General features: G+C 45.9%; 1 protein-coding gene and 1 long non-coding RNA gene across 7 annotated transcripts in view; one reads left to right on the top strand and one right to left on the bottom strand.

Annotated features, from left to right (window-relative positions):
* Nucleotides 1-25887, top strand: part of TSPAN12 (tetraspanin 12) — an 89148-nt gene that overhangs the window by 26214 nt on the left and 37047 nt on the right. For all 6 annotated transcript variants that reach the window (XR_014516614.1, XR_014516615.1, XR_014516616.1 and 3 more), the window contains 2 exons: nucleotides 2656-2738; nucleotides 6857-6992. Coding sequence is in view for 3 of the 6 variants with exons in the window: in XM_083463740.1 (XP_083319866.1) it covers nucleotides 2656-2738; nucleotides 6857-6992 (219 nt within the window). In the remaining 3 variants the exon portion in view is untranslated. The remainder of the gene's footprint in view (nucleotides 1-2655; nucleotides 2739-6856; nucleotides 6993-25887) is intronic.
* LOC310687936 lies at nucleotides 9980-17377 on the bottom strand. The gene is made up of 3 exons (XR_014516656.1): nucleotides 17160-17377; nucleotides 15311-15831; nucleotides 9980-10139 (listed from the first exon to the last, which is right to left on the bottom strand). It is a non-coding gene; the product is annotated as an uncharacterized lncRNA (long non-coding RNA).

The following is a 25887-nucleotide window of genomic DNA, read 5'->3' as shown; positions in this document are numbered from 1 at the left end:
GTTTGATTGATGGATATATGGGGGATGGGGAGGATGTGGTGATGGCTTTGGTTTATTTATATTGTGATGTAATATGGAAAAAAACCAATAAAATTTTGTATTGGGGAAAAAATAAAGAAAACTAATAGCAATAGGAACCTTCAGTTGCTTCCATTCTTTATCTAAGATCAGTCTACTCTTTTGATGCTATATCCGTGTTCCAGTTCTGAAGGAGGTTAATTTTGTAAACTGCCCTGTGATCATCGGGTGAAGGGCTGTATATAAATTTAATGACCAATAATAATAGCAGATGATGAGGTAATCACTTTCCTCCAAACCTCCCTAAATGGAGATTATGAAAGCTCAATTTGATCCTCTTCCAGAATGGGTGTGTTCATATGGTCCTTTTTTGTGGCTCAAAATTTAAAATGCTATGGCCTCATCCTTAGTTACTACTTCAGCAGTGTTAGAAACTGAAGATATGAAAGCTAGGAGCTAAATGGCACCTTAAACTGAGCTTACGGGCACAAAAACGAAATGTGTAGGTGCGCCTTTTTGTAACAAGAATACGAAGCTGAAAATGAAGACCTCACCTGGAGTACTGTGTCCAGTTCTGGGCACCACAATTCAAGAAGGACACTGACAAACTGGAACGTGTCCAGAGGAGGGCAACCAAAATGGTCAAAGGCCTGGAAACGATGCCTTATGAGGAACGGCTAAGGGAGCTGGGCATGTTTAGCCTGGAGAAGAGGAGGTTAAGGGGTGATATGATAGCCATGTTCAAATATATAAAAGGATGTCACATAGAGGAGGGAGAAAGGTTGTTTTGTGCTGCTCCAGAGAAGCGGACGTGGAGCAATGGATCCAAACTACAAGAAAGAAGATTCCACCTAAACATTAGGAAGAACTTCCTGACAGTAAGAGCTGTTCGACAGTGGAATTTGCTGCCAAGGAGTGTGGTGTAGTCTCCTTCTTTGGAGGTCTTTAAGCAGAGCCTTGACAACCATATGTCCGGAGTGCTCTGATGCTGTTTCCTGCTTGGCAGGGGGTTGGACTCGATGGCCCTTGTGGTCTCTTCCAACTCTATGATTCTATGATTCTATGAATGAACTCCAGCTAAAATATTATGTTCATTTTTCACATGGTCTAGTCCTTCTCCTGCCCACCCCCTAATATTCTTCAGAGGGTCTCTTCTCCAGTCTTCACCACCCCCTAATATTCTTCAGAGGGTCTCTTCTCCAGTCTTCGGAGAGTAGCTGGAAGTGGGGAGGCAGAAAAAGATCCTCCTTTCCTTCCACTCTGCAGTTTTAATCTGAAATTTCAGGCATGGCACTGTTAGGAGCTTGTCCTACACTCGAGTAGGACCCTGGTAGACACACATGCCTGACTGGCATATTCTCTCCCTCCTGGTCGTTTGATCGGGAGCTTCAAAAGCTTTCTTCAGCCCGAACATCACAGCGACCGATGCCAACAGACACTGGCACACTTAGGGATCCGCAGAGTTTGCGCAACTTGCATGACAGACCTCAGCACTTTGGCTAATCTACTTTATTTACATATAAACACACGGAGCACTGCAACAGGGCTCCCTCTCTCTCTAGCATCAGACAGCAAAGAGAAAAAGAACAAAGGATAATAGTCCCACTTCACGGAACACAGTAACACAAACATCCTGTCTCCGTCACTTCCCACTCTGTGGAGTCAAAACATATACCGTCATGAGATAGACAACAATCCCATGACTGCAATCATGGAGCAGAAATTCTAACAGGTACTGCGCCCAGAGCTCAGAAACTGCTTACGCTAGTGAAATTCCCTGGCGCAAAACGCGCCTAGAACAATGGGAGTTTCGAACACTGTATTTCAGTATTGTGCATGTGCATGTTTATATATTTTCTTTCTATCAAGTTGAGTACTTTAAGTCCTTTTAACCACAAGATTGCTATGCTCAGCAAGGGGTGGGATTTGGTGACTTCCACGGCCCCTTCAAATTCTGAAATTCTATGATTTTTTAAATCATGTATAAAATATGAAATCTTAAGTTAGTTTCGCTTTTCCTGATTGCCCACGTTTGATAACCAAACTGTGAGTGTTCAGAAGTTGGCAAAACCTTTTCAACAGCTGGAATTGATCCTATTACATTCCATCATCTTAACCTAGTCCAGGTCTCTGATGAGCTGCATATTATTCATTCAGCTTCAATCACACAAGTGGCTTTCCCCATACATGCCAGCTTGAGTGAGGATTTCTCCCCTCCCCTGAGTAATCCGATAATTATACACATAGTGGTCTCTCAAAGCCAGTAGTCTGAAGGAAAATGGATCATGGTACCTTGTGGATTTCACTTATGAAATCTCTGCTGGAGTTATTAATCTTACAACAAGCAGAAAATAAAACCTCAAAGCTTACCGGGTCCCCGAGGTGCGCAGTTTTGGGGAGAGCAGCCAGTTCGGAAACGGCTCCGTTGAGAAACTCGCTCTTCCAAAGTATTAGTAAATTGGAAAGGAGCAGATTGCCATGTTTAGAGAAGTAATACTTTTAGCAACACATCTGCTCACAGCACTAAGTGGGGGGGGGGATGTTCTGTGCAATGGTGCACACTGCCTGTAATGCTGTTTTAATAATTGAGTCTGCTCTAAATTGCGTTTGCTAAATAAAACCCCTGTTTTATTTCAGTTGATGTCCATCACTGTGTTAGCCGTTTCTGCCTGGATGAGGGACTACTTGAACAATGTTCTCACTTTAACTGCAGAAACAAGGTAGGCTTCTCATGGTTGTCCGCATGTAGCTAGACTGCCAAGGAGGAAAGTGCGAATTCTTGGGTTGGTTGTGGGAAAGGGTGAGGTCCCACAAAGCTTCTGAAAAGGGCTTTGGTATTTTGCATAATTTATCTGAGATGCTGTTTTTAAAAACCCACTGCTGGAATAATCCTGTTTAAGGTCACATTTGCACCATACATTTAATGCACCATTGCAGTCAAACCTTGGTTTCCGAAGGGCTCCATTTTGGAACGTTTCAGCTCCCAATTGCCGAAAACCCGGAAGTAAATGTTCCGGTTCCCGACATTTTTCGGAAGCCGGACGTCCAACGCGGCTTCTGCTTGAGTGCAGGAAGCTCTTGCACCCAATCGGAAGCCACGCCTCGGTTGTCGAATGTTTTGAAAGCTGAATGGGCTTCTGGAACAGATTATGTCCGGCAACCGAGGTTTGACTATGTAACACCTTAACAATCGCGGCTCCCCCCCAAAGAATCCCGAGAACTGTAGTTTGTTGAGGGTGCTAAGAGTTGCTAGGAGAAACCAATTCCCCTCCCAGAGCTAAAATTCCTAGAATTCCCTGGGAAGAGGCTTGTTGTTGTTTAGTCGTTTAGTCCTGTCTGACTCTTCGTGACCCCATGGACCAGAGCACGCCAGGCACTTCTGTCTTCCACTGCCTCCCACAGTTTGGTTAAACTCATGTTGGTAGCTTCAAGAACACTGTCCAACCATCTCGTCCTCTGTCGTCCCCTTCTCCTTCTGCCTTCCATCTTTCCCAACATCAGGGTCTTTTCCAGGGAGTCTTCTCTTCTCTCTTCTCATGAGGTGTCCAAAGTATTGGAGCCTCAGCTTCCCGATCTGTCCTTCCAGTGAGCACTCAGGGTTGATTTCTTTGATTCCTAATGGGAAATGTCGTTCTTTGAAGGGAATAGGAATCTCCTGACCACTCTCACTCCTAACAGATTATTGCTCCCAGGATTCTTTGGGGGAAGCTATGACTGTCAAAGTGGTTCGGTGTTCAATGTGAGAGAATATTGTCAGGTTTGAGCCACAGTGGGCAGTAGTTGGAGGGGGAGCCAGGAGTTGTGCCCTGGAGTCAGAGCCCAGGGACCAAGCCAGGAATCAGGAGTCAAAGGGCACACCGGAGTCAGGAAGACTCAGTGTAAACGGGAAGCTTTTCATAGCTCTTCCTGCCTCAGCGGGTTCAATGGTCATTCTGTGGAAGATTCCCTTCAGTCCTGGTGGCTTCCTGGTTCTGGTTCCCATAGTTCTCGATACATGTTCACACGAGCAAAGGCACAAACAGCTACAAGGTTCCACAATTTTTTCTTGGGACGGCATAGCCAAGCTTTCAGTAGCTAGGAAGGCATGCTTTTTCTTGCCTCCAGCTCCACAGAATCAAAGTGTACTTGCTGCCCTGCAAACAAGGTGTTACAGGGCAGGAGGGGTTGATGGTGCCTGGGGATTCGCGTGACCCCCCCTCTCCTCCAACCCACAACGTTATTTATGGCTGCATCTCAGCACAAGACAAACCCGGGTGTCTCCTGCATTGTCGACAATTTTTAACAATGGTACAGTGGTACCTCGGGTTAAGAACTTAATTCGTTCTGGAGGTCCGTTCTTAACCTGAAAATGTTCTCAACCTGCTGCCACTGCGCCGCTACTGCACGATTTCTGTTCTCATCCTGAAGCAAAGTTCTTAACCCGGGGTAATATTTCTGGCTTAGCGGAGTCTGTTACCTGAAGCATATGTAACCTGAAGCGTATGTAACCCGAGGTACCACTGTATTGCTCCCGTTGCAAACACTGATCGCCAGGATTTAAATTTCTGGTCTTTGCTAGCAACTGCACTCATGAATGCCACACTGAGATGGGTCTGAGGGGGTTATTTGTGACAGCCTGCCTGGTTTTTGCAAGCTTCGTGTGCATCACCTCCCTTCCCCCTTCAGCATGGCAGCAGGATCACATTCAGTGACTGTGTGAGGATTTCCCACAATTCCCTGTTCTGCTTCCAATAATTCTTGGCGTGGTGGATGCAAGAATTCTGGGAAGGGGTGGGGATTCCTCTTTAAACAGGAGCCCATGCTCCCACACCCTTCTCACTTTTCATTCTGTAAGAATAGTACAAAGGTTAGAGAGGGTTAGGGGTTCGTTCAGCTGGAATAGTCGTTTTGTGGCCTTTTCAGCCATTTTCTCACCATAAGTTTACTTTCTGTTCCGATTGAGTTTGTGGGGTGTGGTGGCATCATCCCCACTTGCTCACCCCTCTTGGTCTCTTTCTCTGAAGAGTCTAGCCCCGTATTTCCCAAGCTTGGATCTCCAGCTGTTTTGGGACTACAGTTCCCATCATCCCTGACCACTGGTCCTACTAGGCAGGGATGGTGGGAATTGTAGTCCAAAAACAGCTGGAAGCCTAAGTTTGGGAAACACTGGTCTAGTCCCTGAATGAGGAGTCTCTTGCCCTCCAGTTGTTGTTGGACTCCAACTCCCATCAGCCTCAGCCAGACTGGCCAAAGAACGTGGATGATGGGGATTGTAGTCCGGCAACATCCTCCAGAACCCCAAAGTCGGAAAATCTAACATCCCTATTCTTGCACCAACAATCATTGCTTGAGCTTCTCCACCCAACCCTATTCCAAATTGCTGAAAGCTCCTCTTCACTTTTTTGCGTTTTATTTATTTGTATTCTCTTTCAACGAAAGACTCATAGCCTAGCAAAAAAGGAATCAGTGTAAAAATTACAACGCAAATGCCTTACTTGCACATCCCAATAGAAAGTAATTGATATAAGGAAAGCAATACAGATTCCATATTCAAAACTAAACAATACTTTTGATGCTAATGCCACATTTTAAGTAGCATAATGAGAGCAGGATTCAATTTCGCCCTCTCCTTTCCCCTCTGTGCCCCCCCCCCCCAAATTGGCTTTGGAACAGCAAATGAGGGGAGAAGAGGGGGGATTGTTCCATCTGGCAGGCTGAACAGATTGCACTGGTGGAATGATTGACGTAGGACCACGTTGAATTCCTCACTTGTGTATCTCTAAGCAATGCGCATAAATGGGCAAAGCGTTTTAAACCACAAAAACGAACCATATACAAAACACCAAAATGCATCGAGATAGGACATCAAATGCAACAGTATATATCATCATGGAAATACCTTCAGGTATCACAAAAAGAAACGTGCATCATCATCATAATAATAATAATAATAATAATAATAATAATAATACAGTTCTAATTCCAAGAGTTCTCAAACAAACGTCTTTGTGCAGCTTGAAGGCGGCAGTCCTCTGGCTGGAAACTCACAGTCTATATATTCAGAGATATACTGCCCCCAACATGGAGGTTCTACTTCTCTATCACTGTTAGTTGTTGAGGGATTGATCTTCCCCAAAAAGAGAAACCTCTCTTTCTTCTCCAGAAGGGAGAAACCACTGAGGGATTGCAGTTTCAGAAGCAAAAGGCACAGAGCTTTTTTTTTTTTAAAGCACCCTCAAATCTTCCCTGGAGGACAAAATAGGGACAATAATTTATACAGGTTCCAGAAAACTGGGGTTTTCCCTTGAGCACCGATTCCATGGCTGTTTATTACTCTGCCTCTCATGAGATCTCAGTATAGTCTAGGGCAGCCTCAGTTCGTTCATTCATTGTCCGTACGTTAAGGAATATGTACTTTAAAGTACACAGCAAAACGAGTTATTTCAAAACTAAGAAATTGAATAATTCATAGCTTCTAAAAGCTGTTAGGCCATTTCCATCTAGATTCAAAGGGCACAACTGCCTCTCAATAGGACACTCCTGGTAGTAGTAGTAGATGTAATGATAATAATAATAATAATAATAATAATAATAATAATAATAATATAATTTATACCCCGCCCTCCCCAGCCAAGACTGGGCTCAGGGAGGCTAACAGCAAATATCTAATACATTTAAAACACAAAATCAAACCATTAGTTTAAAATACAATTCGAATCACATTAAAAATCAAAATAAAATTAAGTGGATAAACTAATGGTTTCTGCATTCCTTGATCAGAAGAGACTACCATTCTCTAAAACGAGCCACGGTTCAGTTCCGTTAGCATGATCCTATTGTTGTTTTCATTTGCTTTCAGGGTAGAGGAAGCTGTTCTTTCCACTTACTTTCCAGTTGTCCACCCAGTCATGATTGCCGTCTGCTGTTTCCTTATCATTGTTGGAATGTTGGGCTATTGCGGAACAGTGAAAAGGAACCTTCTGCTGCTCGTGTGGGTAAGAGTCTTCTGTTTTTCCGTGCCATTTCGGCATTGATGCAAGGAGAAAGTATCTTAATATCCCATTGCCACTCTTTCTTCTTTGGCGATCACTTGTAGCCAAGTAAGTTTGTCTTCCATGAACATGGTCTTAACAGTGAGTCCGTAAGTGACTGTGGAGGCCAATTCTGGATCCACATGTCCTTCCACAGTGGGGACATAGGTTTCCAGGTGGGAGTTGATCACAGTGAGGGTTTGTCAAGGGTGCCTTCCTCTTAGCACGTTTCTCCCTTTCAGCCTGAGTTTGAGCGTCTTCAAAGCCCATGACACCTTTGGTAACAGCTGTTCTCCAATTGGAGTGCTCGCAGGCCAGTGTTTTCCAGTTGTCGATGTTCATACTACATTTTTTAGACAATCCCACAGTGATTGGGATTGAAGATTGGAGTGATCATTCTGTGATATTATGGCAGTGGGCAAAGCTGTATTGTAACTTTTGAATAAATGTATTTTTTTTTAAATGGCTTTGGAAAAAAAGAGAGAAGAGGGTTGTTGAAGGTATTTTGGTCACCCATAGTCTCGGAAGCTGGTAGAAATGGAGAACTTTCTTCTCGGCTCTGGGACCAAGTCTTGTTCAACTTTCCAGTCATCTTTGGAGCATTCTGTGTGTAGATACAGTTCTGCGTGAGACAAAGCTTGTGGAAAGAAATGAAGTCTTTGCCAGTAGAATATAGATTAAGAGCCTGAGGAATGCCTAGCTTTGCTTGAATGGTAGAATTTAGGCTCTTATTTACAAAGCTCTGAAACTGGTTCAGTCTTAACTGCATGAGTGGGACTGAACCAGCTTTATTAGAAAACAGTACTGCAGTTTCAACACAATTCTGTACTGGTCTGCTCCAAAGTAAGTCTTGTTGAATTTGGTGGGGCTTACTTCTGAGTAAGGCATAAATTGCACCATAATTCCCCATTTACCTGGAAGTAAGCTCCATTGAGTTCAGTGGCACTTACTCCCAGGTAAATGTGTACAGTGGTTCCTCAGGTTAAGTACTTAATTCGTTCCGGAGGTCCGTACTTAACGTGAAACTGTTCTTAACCTGAAGCACCACTTTAGCTAATGGGGCCTCTTGCTGCTGCCGTGCTTGCCGGAGCACGATTTCTGTTCTCATCCTGAAGCAAAGTTCTTAACCCAAGGTAATATTTCTGGGTTAGCAGAGTCTGTAACCTGAAGCGTATGTAACCCGAGGTACCACTGTATAGAGTTGCAGCCTTAGTGCAGTCCACAATCTGGACATTACAGTTGAGATAAGGCTGTGTACCAGGCAACATTCCACTGTAAGTTGTCCTTAACAGACAGATGCCTGGGAATGGGAAAGAATCTGAAGTATTTGGTTCTTGCCACCCCAGACTTCTAAAACAAGCTCTTAAATCACTTGAGTGTCTTAAAACGTTTAACCCATTATCGTTTTGTTCTTTTTAAATCTCAGATGAATGTTCTGTTTAATCACCATTTTTTAAAAAAAAAAATGCAGTGTGTTGAAATAACAAAATGATTTAAAACTTGGTCCTAATCCTTTCTTTCTTTGTTTATTTAAAATGCCAGTGGAGAAGCAGAATCAGTTACTGCTCTTTAACACAATCTGGAAGTAAACACATGTACTATGTGTAGAGCAATCAAACTCCATTAAATCAAGCCTAGACAGTTCTAGAGCTCTTAACCTACAATATTTCACTCTGGGGAGCCTGAGAACCAGCTCTTTCTGGCCCAACTGATAAGCAAAAATAAATGATCTTTTCCTAAGTACACTGCAGTTCTTGACTAATTGCTAAATAAGGCGTTTACCATGGCATTGCAGAGATGTGCAGGTGCGACTCAATAGGTGATTCATCACCCTAATAAGAAGCAACAGCAACACCCCAGAACAGCTCGACAGAAAAAGCTTTCGTAAAACCAGATGAAATGCAGGATAAAGAAACATGGTGTAAAATATTAAGTCTTTTCAATCTTTCCCTTTGTTTTTCATTCTGAGACTTCTCGAGGATTGAAGTAATCAAGCACACATTAATTTGAATGCATCCTGAAGCTAAATTAATTTAAATATATATATCTTAAGAATTATTTAAACCCAGAGGTGTCTTTAAAGTACAGTGTACTGTAGAGGGATGGTCCTACTATTTTATATTATTTATTTTATTTTATATGTTTACTGCCCTGTAAGATAAAGGTAAAGGAGCCCTGGACGGTTAAGTCCAATCAAAGGCGACTATGGGATTGCGGCGCTCATCTTGCTTTCAGGGCGAGGGAGCCGTCGCTTGTCCACAGACACCTTTCCGGGTCACGTGGCCCACATGGCTAAACCATTTCTGGTGCAATGGGACACTGTGATGAGTGCCAGATCGCACGGAAACGCCGTTTACCTTTCTGCCGCAGCGGTACCTATTTATCTACTTGCACTGGCATGCTTTCGAATTCCTAGGTTGGCAGGAGATGGGACAGAGCAATGGGAGCTCACCTCAGTGTATGGATTCGAATTGCTGACCTTCCGACTGGTGAGCCCAAGAGGCTCAGTGGTTTAGACCACAGCGCCCTATACCTGTACTTTATAAGGCACGAAACCACCAGGGTTGGAGTAGGTGGAGCTGAAGGGGCAAATAATGACAGGGCACTGTCTTGAGATTGAAACAGAAACCCTAACCTCTTGCCTCAAGGAGTTCCACACTTGGGATGGCAATGCAGAAAAAGCATTCTCACATGTTGCCAACCACCCAATGGCCCATGCAAGCAAGGCACGACTATCAGTCTTAAAGAACAGGGTGGTTTGCATAAGTTGCACTGTTCAGAAAGGAGCCAGCTGGACCCAGAATGGATAGAGTTACCTACTTTGGGAAGAGGACGGGATTAGCCTTCCTCCCAGTCACGTCTCCAAGTGCATCTCTTCACTTTTTGGTCTAGGATTATAGCTCGTACATCCTTTGAACACAGCAGATCACAGACTCTGTTCCTTCCATCTCCGTCACCGCAACTTGAAAGAGTCTTAGCACAAAAAGTTGCAGACGGAACACAATAGAGATTTTCTCTCTAGCCAAGCAAGGCATACTCACCTAAATGTCCTTCAGTCAAACAATACCATTTTGACCGCCATTTTTGTTTGAAGCTGGATGAGCCATTGATCTACCAGGGCACAACAGAGAGATGAGATTCAGATTTAGTGTGGAAAGAAGGAAGATTGTTCACCCTTTCATTTGTGTATCTGAGGGTGACTTTGTGTCTTGCAGTTCCCCCTTTTTTGGTGTGCGATCTAGAGTCACTAGTTTGTCCCCAGCCACCTTCCACTAATCCTACAGAAAATGAGTTTTTATTTTTTTATAAAAAACAGCTTTTCTTACTATTAAGTTGTGGGTTGACATAGCAGCCGGCACAGCGATTCCTTCAAGAAGCTCTTTATTAAGGTAAGCTGGAACAGAACTAACGCGAACAGCTCAGCCTGCCTGTATTTATAGGCAGCCGGCTGTCAACATTGTAACCACAACAGCCCAGAGTTCCCGCCTAAAATAACTGCCGCGGACCTGAGTGAAAACTATCTACAGACCTGAGTGAAAACTATATACAATATCCCCCTGTTGGCCCAGGGTGAAACTACACTACATAACACCCCTCCCCACCGAGATAAGGCGTTAGTTACAATCGTAATGGTTTCCTTATATACAGCACTACGCGTAATGGTTCAATTAGGCACAAAAGCATATCGGTTACATTTCCCATACTTAGACCAACAGTGATACCTGTCCAACAACATAGTCCTTTAAATAAGTTGGGCGCTTGGAAACTCTGCCAGACCGCCGGGGACTGGTAGCCAAGTCCGGAGGGCCACACAGTTCTCGCTGAGGCTGTGGTGCGACCCTAGGTGGCGTTGGAACCAACTCCCCTGGATCCGCTGCTGTGGGTGGAGCCTCCGCAAGTGGAGTGGTCTGAGTCTGTTCTGAGACGGCTTGGTTCGGCTCCACGCTGGCAGTTTGCGAGGGAGGTGTAGGTGGGGCCTCGCCATCTGTACGTGTCTCTTCTGGAGCCGCAAGCGCAGTTGGGGGCACCTCGGTAGTGTCCAAGTCGCCAACCCTGCGCCTCAGCTGGTCTATGTGCCGTCGCCACAAACGTCCGTCTTCGAGTGCCACCTGGTACGAGCGAGGTCCAGTGACTCCCACTACTGTGGCTGGCACCCAAGGGATGTCCCCCACATAGTTCCGGGCAAAGACCTGGTTTCCTGGGACAAATGACCGTGGTGCGTTGGCACAGCCTGGGGGTTCAGCCACGGCAAAGTCTGGGTGTAGCCGGTCGAGCGGTGACCTGAGGCGGCGGCCCATAAGCAGTTCAGCAGGACTCCTCCCTGTGGCCGCATGAGGAGTGATGTGTTGCACGAACAAGTATTCGGCGACCCGCTCATGCCAGTCTCCCCGGTCCAGGCGCGCCAGTGCCTCTTTTGTCGAGCGCACCATTCTTTCCGCTTGCCCGTTGCTGGATGGATGAAAAGGTGCCGTTAGGGCATGGCGGATGCCCAGTCCCAAAAGATACCGCTCAAACGTGCCTGACGTGAACTGCGGTCCGTTGTCAGAGACAAGGACATCAGGACACCCATGCGTTGCAAACAGGCCTCGCAGCACCCGGATGACAGCTTCGGTAGTGGTGGAGGGCATCAGGGCGACCTCCAGCCATTTGGAATAGGCGTCCACCACTACCATAAAGGTCCGGCCGTGAAAGGGGCCAGCCAGATCGATGTGCACCCTCGACCAGGGTGTCTTTGGCATCTCCCAGGTGTGTCCCTTAGCTGCCGGTGGTGCAGGCCTCGACTCTTGGCACGCTTGACAGGCGGACACCCAGGCAGTGATGGCATCGTCCATATTAGGCCACCAGACGTAACACCGAGCCAACGCCTTCATTTTGACAATTCCCGGGTGGCCAACGTGCAGAGCCTCCAGGACGCGCTGACGGAGTCCCTGGGGAATCACGACGCGGTCTCCCCACAGCAGACAGCCGCGATGAGCTGAGAGTTCATGTTGTCTGGTTGCGAAGGGCTGGAACTCCGATGCAAAAGGCCCTTGTGGCCACCCCCTCCACACCCAGTTGAGCACCCGGCTGATGGTGCGATCCTGGGCAGACGCGGAGGCCACAGTGGCAGCCGATACAGGCGCTGCCGGAAGATCCTCAATCAGAAGGAGCGATGAAGCTGGAGCCGGGTCTTCCACAAATGCTGGAAGAGGGCAACGGCTGAGGGCGTCGGCATGGCCCATCGATTTCCCCGGGCGATGGATGAGCCGGTAGTGGTAGGCAGCCAGGAAAACAGTCCATCGCAGCATGCGTGGTGAGAGGACCGGTGGAGTTGGACGATCACCGGCGAGGAGGCCCAGGAGTGGCTTGTGGTCAGTGATGAGGTCAAAGGTCCTGCCATAGAGGTATTCATGGAACCTCTTCACTCCAGCCACAAGTGCCAATGCCTCCTTGTCAAGCTGGCTGTAATTCCGTTCCGTCGGAGATAGTGTCCTGGAAAAGTAGGCGAGCGGTGCTTCTCTTCCATCTGGAAAACGGTGACTAAGGACAGCACCGATGCCAAAAGGTGAGGCGTCGCAGGCAAGGACCAGCGGCCTGGATTCACTGTACTGTACCAGCACACTGTCTGAAGAAAGGAGGGCCTTGACCGCGTTGAAGGCCGCCGTCTCTCGATGACCCCAGGCCCAAGGCGTCTTAGTGCTAAGGAGTCGGTGAAGAGGCTCAGCCACTGTGGCTTTGTGGGGCAGGAACATGTTATAAAAGTTCAGCAGCCCCAGGAATGCCTGCAACTCCGTTTTGTTCTTTGGGGTGGGGGCCTGCTGGATAGCGCGGATCTTGGATGTGGTTGGATGAAGGCCGGAGGCATCGATAAGATAGCCCAGGAACTCTACCTGTGGAACGGCAATCTGGCACTTCTCCCTCTTTACCTTGAGCCCGGCCTCCTGGAACCTGGTCAGCACGGCACGGAGGCGCTCGAACAGCTGCTGGTGTGAGTCTGCAGACACCAAGACGTCATCAAAATATGGTACCACGCCAGGAAGCCCTTGCAGGAGACGCTCCATAAGGCTTTGGAAGATGCCAGGAGCCACACTCACCCCGAACTGCAACCGGCGGCAACGGAATGCCCCCCGGTGGGTGACGATCGTCTGGGCTTCAGCAGTGGCATCATCGACTGGCAGTTGTTGATAGGCTTGGGCAAGGTCCAGCTTAGCGAAGACCTTACCCTCACCCAGGGAATGCAGCAGGTGTTGGACAACAGGAACCGGATAAGCGTGCTGCGGAAGTGCCTTGTTGATCATGCACTTGTAGTCAGCGCAGATTCTCACTGACCCATCTGGCTTGACAGGCGTGACGATGGGGGTTTCCCACTTTGCGTGGTCAACCGGCTCCAAAACTCCTTGGGCGATCAGTTTGTCCAGTTGTTCGTCCACCTTAGCCTTGAGCGCAAAGGGAACCCGGCGTGGCTTTAGCTTGATGGGGGCGACTTGTGGATCAAGGCTAAAGGAGATGGGCGTACCTGTATATTGTCCCAAGGTGCCGTCAAAAACCTCGGCAAAGTCTTTGACCAGACCCTCAGTCTCTGCGTTAGAGATGCAGTTGATGCCGGTGACTTCCAGGCCGAGGGCATCAAACCAGTCTAGCCCTAGGAGGCTTGGCCGCTGACCTTCGACCACCACCAACCGGAGCAGGCCCGAAAAATCCTTGAAGGCGATCCGGAACCGGCCAACGCCTACCACGGGAACGTCGTTTCCCTGGTAGTCTCTCAGGTGTACGCGGTGAGAGTCGAGTTGCCTTTTGGACACTCTGGGTACCAGTCTTTTGATGGTGCTCCATGACACGATGGACAGGGCAGACCCGGTGTCGATCTCCATGTCACATGGAGCTCCTTCAATGAGCACCGTGACGTTCAGCTTGCGTCGCGTAGGCGAGTTGGTTTGGCCAATCGTGGTTCCAGACGGGCAGCGGCAGTTGGTGAGAGCGAAACAACTTTCCTTGGCAGACTGGAGTGAAGACTTGAACTTGCGAGTCGATGAAGGGGGGGTGTCAGACGGAGCCGATCGGCAGACCTTAGCGATGTGGCCCCTTCTGGAACACTTCCTACAGATGGCGTCTCTGAATCGACACTTGGCACGGGAATGGTTGCCTCCGCAGCCAGCACATTCCGGTTGGCCCTTGGACTTCTGTTGGAACTTCCTGCGCTCCCGCTTTGTCTGGTGCACGTCATCGTCTTCACTGGAGGATGCCTCATCACTGCTGGCCTCTTCATGATGCACCGGAACTGGCTCCCTAGCAAGACGCGGGCTGCTGGACTTGCGGATCTCCTGGGCGGAGCGTTCAGCAGCTTCTGAGGCCACAGCCTCCTCAATGGCTTTCTGTAGCGTGAGGTCTGGCTTGGCTAGGAGACGCCGTTGCAGATGGATGTCCCGGACCCCGCAGACGATTCGATCCATCAGGGCATCGTCTAAGTCTCGGAACTCACAGTGCATTGCAGCCTGTCGCAGGGCGGTGGTGTAGTTGTTGATTGACTCCCCCTCTGCCTGGTTCCGGTGGTAGAACGCATGGCGGGCAGCAATCTTGGACGGCTTCGGTGCGTAGTGGTTGCGGAGCTTCTCTTGGATCATGTCCCATGGTGTTGCCTGGACTGTTTCAGGCGCAACCAATGCTCGGGCTGTCTCAAACACCTCAGGCCCACAGAGGCTGAGGAATAGGCCCCGCTTCCGATCCGTTGATACTGCTGTCAGCTCGTTGGCTTGGAGGTAGCAGTCGAACCGAGCGAGGTAGGAGTCCCATGATTCAGAGGCTGGCGCAAACGGCGGTAGAGGCACAAGTGAAGCCATGATTCCGATGCCGGCGTGAAGGGCGATGGATGGAACACAGTGCTCTAGCCAGAACAGTCAGCTCTGAATTGGTTCTGCCCAGTGATTTCGCTCAGTGATTTCGCTCAGTGATTTCGCTCTGTGAATCAGCTCAGTTCAGAGGCTGGCCGCATCTGGCTGTGCTCTGATGTCCATCCATCCCATCCTCGTCGCCAGTATTAAGTTGTGGGTTGACATAGCAGCCGGCACAGCGATTCCTTCAAGAAGCTCTTTATTAAGGTAAGCTGGAACAGAACTAACGCGAACAGCTCAGCCTGCCTGTATTTATAGGCAGCCGGCTGTCAACATTGTAACCACAACAGCCCAGAGTTCCCGCCTAAAATAACTGCCGCGGACCTGAGTGAAAACTATCTACAGACCTGAGTGAAAACTATATACAATATCCCCCTGTTGGCCCAGGGTGAAACTACACTACATAACACTTACCACCATGACTTCTGGGACTCTGCTGGAAGCCCTGGCTTCATTTGAGGGTTGGGACCCCTTGGACAGACCTGTGAAGAGACCAGCAGAAAAGAAAATGAGAAAAGGGAGGGACCAATACAAAAAATATTGTCTTGAAAAAAAGACCACTGAGTGGTGGAATGTGAACTTACCTAAAGCAGCACAGTCCAAATGCAGGTGATTTCCCCCTCAGGTACAGTGAACTGTGGGAAGCCTGTAGGAAAGAAGAGCTGGAAGAAAAGAAGAAGTGTTCTCCTTCCTGCAGGTGAGCTTCATTGTGGCGACACAGAATAGGACCTCTTCTGACAACTCCGTCACCGCAACCTGAAAGAGTCTTAGCACAAAGAGTTGCAGACGGAACACAACATAAATTTTCTTCCCAGCCAAGCAAGGGATACTCACTTAGATGTCCTTCAGGCATAATGTATACAAGTATATTGCTGCTGTCATTGTGATGTAGCGTTTAGGGTTTACTTGTGAGATACCTGAGCGTGACATCGCCTCTGAAAATACAAGAGTACTTGATAGTAACTTCCTTTCACTGTGATGGTCACTTCAAAGTGAGTAGTTTCTATATTTTTGTTTATATAAAGTCAACGCTTTGTGTTGTCTGAGCTACGTGCTAAGTAGCTGTTCCAAGAAGATGCTTAGCAAAAATCAAATCAAATCCCAAAACCTTGTTTATTATCACCAGAGAGCCCTGTTATGCATCAGGGATCATTTTGCCTGGCCTGTTCCGTAGTTAATCTTTTGAGCTCCATTTCCCGTATCTTTTGGTAATCTTGGAAGTTCTGCTGGAAAGGCTTAGTGGAGTTGATGTTCTAGTCTGCTTCCTCATTTGATCCTCACAGCAACCCTGTGAGGTTGGTTAGGCTGAGAGAAAGAGAGTTTCATGGCTTAGTGAGGATTTGAACTCAAGACTCCCAGTTCCTAATCCACCACTCTAGCCGCTCCACTCTCTCAGGAACTTCCCTCAGAGAAAGCACTTTCCCATGAGATCCTGGACTTGCCATGTCCCTGAACAGTCACTCCAATCACCACCAGCAGGTACATTCTCAAAATGCTTTATTTGCCTTTCCAGCAAGTTTTTAACTTACCTGTCTTTCTCTCCTTCCAAGGCAACCTGAGCCAACATGAAATTAGAAGGAGCAGTTTTGTCCTCTCCCTGTCTTCTTTGCTCCCCCCTTCACATGCACATTTCTCGCTTCAGCAACAAAAACCCCCAACTTTCTCTTCATGAAATGACTTCTCTAGTTGACTTTTAAAAGAAATGCCTTCTATTTTTCCGGCTCATTTTCTCTCTGCTTTAAGCAACCTTCATATCCATGTGCTCCTTTTCATTTGAAGACTAATTAGTTTGAAAGGTAAATAAAACTTGATTCCGCCCGCTTCACATCCCTTCATTCACCTTCATTTTCTCTTGGCTTTTCCAGTTATTTTTCTTGATTCTCTTTAACATCTCCATCTTGGTTTTTTTCTGAGTTTTCAGTTTAAATTTTGCTTGGCTAAACTCTTTTTTGGGGGGGGACTTTCTCAAGGTCCACCATCCGTCTACAATTTACTGTCCCTGTGTTATTAGGATTAAGTCTTCTTTGATCTCCTTCGGTTTCCTTTCAATTTAAAATTTCGTGTCTCTGCTAACACTTTTTAGGGACAAATACCTGATTAAGATATATGTGCGCCGTATTTGAAATCAACCACAGCAGAGATCGCAGGTGAAAATTAGCTGTGTCCCTTTTTAAAGTTGTAAATGATGAATTTCAGGAGAGGGAAATCCCTTCATTTACTCTATATTAAAAAAAATCCCAATAGTTTTAAAAAGTGATCTTACCTAAGCTAGTTTGTTGCCTTTTCAAACCTGTTTCATCTTTCCCAGCCTCCCTCCCCTAATCCCTCTGCCCATTAGCTCCTTCAGCTCTGACCAGTGAGAGGGCTAAAGCCAGTACAATAGCCAGGGACAGGCTCACTCAGCGGAATGCGGCTCGCTCCTTCCACCACTTGTTGGTCATAAGAACACATTAAAAAGTCCCCTGCAGCATTAATACAGTGGGTGCAAATGTCTTTACAGTGGTACCTCGGGTTAAGAACTGAATTCGTTCCGGAGGTCCGTTCTTAACCTGAAACTGTTCTTAACCTGAAGCACCCCTTTAGCTAATGGGGCCTCCTGCTGCTGCCATGCCGCCGGAGCACGATTTCTGTTCTCATCCTGAAGCAAAGTTCTTAACCTGAAGCACTATTTCTGGGTTAGCGGAGTCTGTAACCTGAAGCGTCTGTAACCCGAGGTACCACTGTATTTTCTTTTTCTTTTTTAAAATATATTTTTTTTAAGTTTTGCAATTTTGTGTTCATCACAATAACATTGTCTCAAACAGAAAAATAAATACAGTTCCCCAGCCCCCCCCCCCCCGGACTTCCCTCAACTTCCTTTTCTGGTTTCTTACGCAATAACAGCTCCTGCTTATTTTCATGCCTGTAAAGGTAAAGGTAAAGGGACCCCTGACCATTAGGTCCAGTCGTGGCTGACTCTGGGGTTGCGGCGCTCATCTCGCTTTATTGGCCAAGGGAGCCGGCATTTGTCCGCAGACAGCTTCCAGGTCATGTGGCCAGCATGACTAAGCTGCTTCTGGTGAACCAAAGCAGCACACAGAAACACTGTTTACCTTCCCGCCGGAGCGGTACCTATTTATCTACTTGCACTTTGACGTGTTTTCGAACTGCTAGGTTGGCAGGAGCAGGGACCGAGCAACGGGCTCTCACCCCGTCGTGGGATTCAAACCGCCAACCTTCTGATTGGAAAGTCCTTGGCTCTGTGGTTTAACCCACAGTGCCACCCGCCTTACATTCTTCCTATTGAATATTATAAATTCTTATCATTTTTCTTTCCCCCCGTACTTATTTTTAAATTACTTCTAATATTTTACTATTTCCCCATCATTACATCTTACTCTCTATCTTTGTTTTGTTGATTGTGTTTAAAGTTTTCCAGTTAGCTTCGCCATTTCAGCATACTCCATCAGTTTTTCTTGTCATTCTTCTTTAGTTGGTATTTTATTGTCTTTCCATTTTTTGGACTAGTAATATCCTAGCCGCTGTTGTGGTATACATGAATAATTTCTTCTGATCTTTTGGCAAGTCTTGACCTGTAATGCCTAGCAGAAAAGCTTCTGGTCTCTTAACAAAAGTTATCTTAAGCATTCTTTTCATTTCATTATAAATCATTTCCCAGAAATTTTTGATTATTTTACAATTCCACCACACATGAAAAAACGTGCCTTCTTTTTCTTTACATTTCCAACACTTGTTGGAGCTTGTGTTATACATTTTGCCATCTTTGCCGGTGTGATATACCATCTAAACACACACATACACACAAATGATACTAGTTACAGGTAGGTAGCTGTGTTGGCCTGCTGTAGTCGAAACAAAACAAAATAATATTTTTTTTAAAAAAAAAATCCTTCCAATAGCACCTTAGAGACCGACTAAGTTATTTTTGGTATGAGCTTTCGTGTGCATGCACACTTCTTCAGATAAGCTGCAAAGTGCATTTAACAACAACACTGTTTCTTTAATAGCAAACCTGTATTCTGATGTCGCCAAAGAAAGCCTTCCCAAAAGTACATTGGGCATCTTGCTATAAGGACGTTTACATGTTTTATGAAACTCAAATCTTGCAGTTCTGTTTTGAAGCTTTGAGGCTGGCAGTACCTTCATTTCCTCACAAAACGCTACTATGTAGTAAAATCTAAACCAAGTGGAAGCGTTTGGGTTTAATGCAAGATGTAAATCTAAACTGAGTTGACATGTTTAGCCTCTCTAATAGCACTGGAACCCGGCTATGAGAAGACCATAATTTATTATCTGCAGCTGCCTGCATATGGCCACTTGACAGCAATCTAAATGGAAAAGTTAAAAATGAGGAGGCTTCCTTTTGGCTTAAACTAAAGTTGGGTCCATCTGTATAGATTGTATACATTGATTGCAAAAACCTATTAGTTGAGAGCTGGAGGGTTCTGTTAAGGATGAAGAAAGCAATGCTCAAGAAAGGTGGCTGGGATCTGTAAGGGGAGACTGACCGCCATTATTATACCTCAGTTGGGTATCTTTGATAACCCTGATTATCTAGACCAGGGGTAAGCAAACTGTTTCAGCAGGGGGCTGGTCCACTGCCCCTAAGACCTTGTGGGGGGCTGGACTATATTTTTTTGGGGAAAATGAACGAATTCCTATGCCCCACAAATAACCCAGAGATGCATTTTAAATAAAAGCACACATTCAATTATTGTAAAAACATGCTGATTCCCGGACTGTCCACAGGCCGGATTTAGAAGGTGATTGGGCCGAATCCAGCCCTTGGGCCTTAGTTTGCCTACCCAAGATCTAGATCCATTTCAACCTGGGTTTTAAGCCTGAGTTTCAACAGTAACTGATCATATTCTGTTGCTTTTAAAGTATTTTTTAAATCTTGTTTTTGGTAGGTGATTTATTTTTTAACCATTTTAATCCAACCTATTAATATATACTTTTCCTGTTCTTGTCTTTACAAATGGAAAAATGGACCCCAAAAAATACAATTCATAGTCCAATTCTGTGAGTTCCCTGTGAAAGACTGATGCTGTACCATGCAAATGAAAGTATATCTATTCCTAGCCAATGTCCTGTGGTCTGCTTGGGTTTGTGCTGCATATTTATTGTACATCTTCTTGAGTAAACATATATATAATCTGTGTAAGCAAAAACCATATACAAGCAGTATTCTGTTTACTTACATAAATTAAACTAGTTATAGGTAGGTAGGCGTGTTTGTCTGCCGCAGTTGAAACAAAATAAAAAACATCCTTCCAGCAGCACCTTAGAGACCAACTAAGTTTGTTATTGGTATGAGCTTTCGTGAAGTGTGCATGCACACAAAAGCTCATACCAATGACAAACTTAGTTGGTCTCTAAGGTGCTACTGGAAGGAATTTTTTTATAGATTAAACTAATTCGTATTTTTACTATCTTTTGTTGTCTTATCTATTTATTAACATGAATTAAAGAAAGAAAAAACCAGAAAAAAGGTGTGGTTGAACTTCTTGTCTTTTCCCGGTGTATAGCCTTATTCTAGTAATGAATATACATAACATTATTGAGTTATTCTTTATATTCCTTCTAAGCCATTTCTGCATATTCCATAAGTTTTTGTATCCATTCTTCTTTCGCGGGGACTTCTTCTTCTTTTCAGACCTCTCCATACAGTCACAAAAGGTTGCTTGCCAGTGGTGCAATGGGAGTATCAAACGCTGACTGTGAGAACAGGATGCTGGCCTTGGTGAGGGGGGGGCGTGCTTTGGTCTGATCCAGCAGGGGACTTCTGATGTCCTTATTGCACTTAATCGGGTCCTCCCTTAAAGAGGGCACGTATTGTGGTGAGACCTGGACAACCGACTCCCTGTGTTGTGGGTGGGTACGATTGGTCAGCCACAACACCTGATTGGTAGGTCCCTCAGAGCTGGGTGCAATCTGGCCAATGGGACGCAGTCCAAACAGTTTGAGGGACCTATATATACCCATGCATGTGACCCAGAGCTTCCTCTTTTGGCGCATGCATTCGGAACACCCGCCCACCTCTCCCTACTTTCAGAGCTTTGCTCTTGACCTTGCTATGCCGTCGTGTGTCGTCTGTCGTTGGGACAGGGGCACGGCAGGAATCTTCCCCACTTGGCTGATTGGCTGTTGCCATTTGGGTTTCGCCTGCCGTGTAGCAAATTGTCACAACTTGTAAGGTTGCGGATAGGCTCTGGTTCAGGTGATAGGGATGGGAGAAGGCTCTCACCATCCTTATGTGAAGGGTATTCTGTTAAAGGAATCCAGGGACTCAATGGTTTGGTGCCCGTGCCTGAGTCCAGGGGGACATTTGGGTGGCGGAGATAGCCTGTTCCCGGCTTTCCTCTTATCCTGGTGTTCACCCTTGGCTGACCGATGCTGGAATCCTGGGTCAGCGCTACCTGCATGGCAGGGAGCTAGTCGAACCAGAGCCTATGCAACGAGTCGCTTTCTGTAATCAATAAAGTTGTGGCCTAAATTCTGCCAAAAAATAAACCAAAATTTGAGTCAAGTGTGAATTAATTTAGGGGGGAGGTTTCTGGGTCTGAACACGCAAATGCAAGAATGCCTCCTTTCCAGCCTTAAATCTGTGAGCCTTAAAATGCCTCCTTTCCAGCCTTAAATCTGTGAGCTGTAAAAGCTTGAGGGAACACTAGCTTAAGATTGGAAGCTTTGTTGTACTGCCTTTCCTCCTTACAAGAGGAAAGAGCTTGCCACACAGCCTCCGGAGCATAGCCCTATTTTAAATGGAGACACGTTTTTTGCAGACCCTCCATGTGACCCTATTTTCAGTCCCAGACTTACAGAAGCTGTCCCAGTTTCTGATTTGATCCCTGAATGTCCCACTTTCCCTTAGAACGTCCCTATTTTCATCAGAGACATGTTGGAGGGTATGGAGTTATGCGACCCCCGAGCCAAGGAGATAACTATGCAACCTTTAGAAAGACATCTTAGGCAGCCCTGTATAAGGAAGTTTTTTTCTAATGTTTAATGTTTTATTATGTTTTTATATATGTTGGAAGCTGCCCAGAGTGGCTGGGGCAACCCAGTCAGATGTTTGGGGTACAAATAATAAAATTATTATTACAGTGGTACCTCTGGTTACGAACTTAATTCGTTCCGGAGGTCCGTTCTTAACCTGAAACTGTTCTTAACCTGAAGCACCACTTTAGCTAATGGGGCCTCCTGCTGCTGCCACGCCGCCGGAGCACGATTTCTGTTCTCATCCGGAAGCAAAGTTCTTAACCCGAGGTGCTATTTCTGGGTTAGCGGAGTCTGTAACCTGAAGCGTATGTAACCTGAAGCATCTGTAACCCGAGGTACCACTGTATTGTAAAATATTATTTTATATATTATTTTAATATAAAAAAATGATTGTTGTTATTATAAAATAGGACATCCCTATTTTCATCAGATAACTGTTGGAGGGTATGTTTTTGAGATTGCATGCCCCTCTACCTCAGACTCCCATCTAACTAGCCTTTAAAGATGGGATCTCCCCAAGGCCACCAGGCAACTCCAATCTCCTTCTTAGCTCAACCAAGAATTACATGATTGAACAAGTGTCTATAATTGCATGCCTTGCCTAGCCTGAATAGTTCCTGAGAGAGCTAGCTGATATTCTGCATTGGTGCAACTAATTGGCTAAGCAACAGATCTTTATTTTCCCTTCTGAGGAAGCTATGCAACGCAATAAATAGCTCCAATGGCTATTTTGTGATATGAGTTTCTAGTGATGTAGCTTCTGGGGGAACATTTAAAAGTGTTCCTTGAGTAAATTTAGCCTTTCCCCCTATTGAACTGATTCCGGCGTGCACAGTATGTGCTAAGATGAACCACAAATGCTGCAGAATGATTTTCCTAGCACGAGACTTGTTCATTTCAGTATGTGCCAAGCTGGTACACTGGAATAAGGTTTAAATTGCTGGCCGTATGATGAAACCAAATTTTTCATTTCCATAATCCTAAGTTTCCTGAGCCAGCAGTGAATTAACTCCAGTGTTGCTGCAGAAATAGGACTACGGCACCAAACCAATATTTTATAGTTCTCTTTTTCAAAAAACAGACCTGAAAATAAAAGCCAGTAGAGCTAGGTAGATAATGGTGGTCATTCTCCCTTTACAGGAACAATAGATCTGTCTTTTATATTGCTTATTTCCTCTTAACTAGACTTTCCAGTGTTTTACCTAATAGAATTGCAGCCAGTAATTCCAGTAAGAGACGACTTAAGAAGCAGCAATGGATAAAAGATGCTATCAGTTTCAGGTAGTTCAGGCTTCAAGGAATTGTTAAGCTTCCATTTAATTCAATGAGACTTTGAGCACAGATCGCCTATCAGTTTGGCTCTTTGCCAAATAATCTGGTTTCCTGTTTGGTGAATGCTATATATACAGAGATTCTGGTTCTTAAATACTTAGTTTTGTATTAGGTGGCTGGCGCATTCTGGTTGGAGGAGAACACTTGCCCATCATAAAGTTAAGATGTTTGCAGGAAGAATTTCATCACGGAATTTTTCTGTCATCTGATCCATTTGTAATGTATTTCGTTTCTGTAGCTTTAGGGAGTCGTTTTTATTTTGAAATAAAATGCAAATCTCCTGCTTCTCCTCCTCCGTATCATCTACACATTTGCAAAAATCTCTCGGTATGTGAAAGATCTCTTAAATATTCCATTTCAGCTTGACATCAAAGACACATGGGTGCCTGATATCACTTTCTAAAAAGCTAGCTGTGCAATCTTATACATGCCTATCTGGAAATTATTCGTTGTTTCCAGTAGCGCTTTCTGCCAGGAAAGTAGGGTCCTGCCTCAGAGACAGTTCAGAGAGGCAGGGAGATCTAATGACTAGATGGGCAAGGCTTCAGGCAGGATTTCTGTCCCTCTCATAAAGACTTCCACTAATTTTTAATTGATAAAGAAAGCAGAAACACCAAAATATTAGTAGGCATAGTCACAAAATTAAAAGACGCCTGCTTCTTGAGAGAAAAGCAATGACAGCATCTTAAAAAGCAGAGACATCACCTTGCCAACAAAGGTCCGTACAGTGGTGCCTCGCAAGACGAAATTAATCCGTTCCGCGAGTCTCTTCGTCTTGTGGTTTTTTCGTCTTGCGAAGCAACCCTATTAGTGGATTAGCGGATTAGCGCTATTAGCGGTTTAGCGGCTAAAAGGCTATTAGCGGCTTAGCGGCTTAGAAAAAGGGGGGAGCGAAAAAAATCGCAAGACTCGCAAGACTTTTGCGTTTTGCGAAGCAAGCCCATAGGGAAATTCGTCTTGTGAAGCGCATCGAAAAACAGAAAACCCTTTCGTCTAGCGGGTTTTTCGTCTTGCGAGGCATTCGTCCTGCAGGGCACCACTGTATAGTTAAAGCTATGGTTTTCCCAGTAGTGATGTATGGAAGTGAGAGCTGGACCATAAAGAAGGCTGACCACCGAAGAATGGATGCTTTTGAATTATGGTGCTGGAGGAGACTCTTGAGAGTCCCATGGACTGCAAGAAGATCAAACCTCTCCATTCTTAAGGAAATCAGCCCTGAATGCTCACTGGAAGGACAGATCCTGAAGCTAAGGCTCCAGTACTTTGGCCACCTCATGAGAAGAGCAGAATCCCTGGAAAAGACCCTGATGTTGGGAAAGATGGAGGGCACAAGGAGAAGGGGATGGCAGAGGACGAGATGGTTGGACAGTGTTCTTGAAGCTACCAGCATGAGTTTGACCAAACTGCGTGAGGCAGTGGAAGACAGGAGTGCCTGGCGTGCTCTGGTCCTTGGGGTCACGCAGAGTCGGACACGACTAAATGACTAAACAACAACAACAACCTTGAAAAACTCCCATTTTCCCTCTCGGAGGTCAAGGAAGCAGTGAATCTGGTCTGTATAGTTAGATGAGGAACAGCCAGTGTCTGTGACATGGAGAAGATGGCAGATCCATCAGAACGTAAGAAGAGCCTACTGGTTCAGGCCAATGGCCCATCTAGTCCAGCATCTTGTTCTCCCAGTTGCCTCTGGGGAACCAGCAAGCAGGATTTGAGTGCCAGAACCCTCTCCCCTCCTGCGGTTTCCAGCAGCTGATGTTCATAAGCATTGCTGCCTCCACTACAGAGGCATAGCCTAGCTCCATCCCAGCCATGACACCACCACAGATAGGCTCCAAAAGTTGTCAGAAATGGGCTTCTTACTTTGCATGGGACTTGCACTGAACGGCAGATGGGACATCAGCTTTTTGTGGCCACAGAGCAAGGGATTTCAAATGCTGTGGATGCCGTGTGCAAGTTGGCAGGATGTCCCAGGGGCCTTTGCACTATTGCAAAGATACCTGTTTCACCTCTGAGACTGTTGTTTACTATGTGCATGGGAAGTAACTCCTTGCCCATCAAGGAGTCCCTTGGATTCACCTGGCATCCGGTGCAAAGTGATGTTCTTGAGATCTTTCCTCCTCGCCGGCCTGGGAAGATGGGAATAAGAGGGGGACCGCAATTGCAACAGGGGTGACCAGGTATGGCTCACAGACCATCTGGCCATCCCTTGGTTAGATCGCATCGATATATCTGGTTGAATGAGCTGGGAGAGGTCCTGGAGCTAAACACCAGGAGCAGCTCACTGAGTGAGGTGGAGCCTCACAACTGCCTCCAAGGAGTGCAGTCGCTTCTGTTTACCAGTGTTAGAATAATTTTAAGGTCATATATATATATATATATATATATATATATATATATATATATATGAGATAAATGTTCATAACTGCATATATATAAACCACATGTCTGAAACCCTACAGAAAAAGTCCTGAAACCATTTTCTCCCTCCCAAATTGACCTCAAATCATGAGAGCCAATGTGGTGTAGTGGTTAAGAGCGGCAGTCTCGTAATCTGGGGAACTGGGTTCGCGTCTCCGCTCCCACATGCAGCCGCTGGGTGACCTTGGGCTAGTCCCACTTCTCTGAAGTCTCTCAGCCCCACTCACCTCACAGAGTGT

The sequence above is a fragment of the Podarcis liolepis genome (assembly GCF_965112155.1).
Source record: "Podarcis liolepis genome assembly, chromosome: 10".
In the NCBI taxonomy this organism is placed as follows: domain Eukaryota; kingdom Metazoa; phylum Chordata; class Lepidosauria; order Squamata; family Lacertidae; genus Podarcis; species Podarcis liolepis.
Note: the sequence above shows the minus strand (reverse complement) of the source record. Positions and strands in the feature narration are given on the sequence as shown.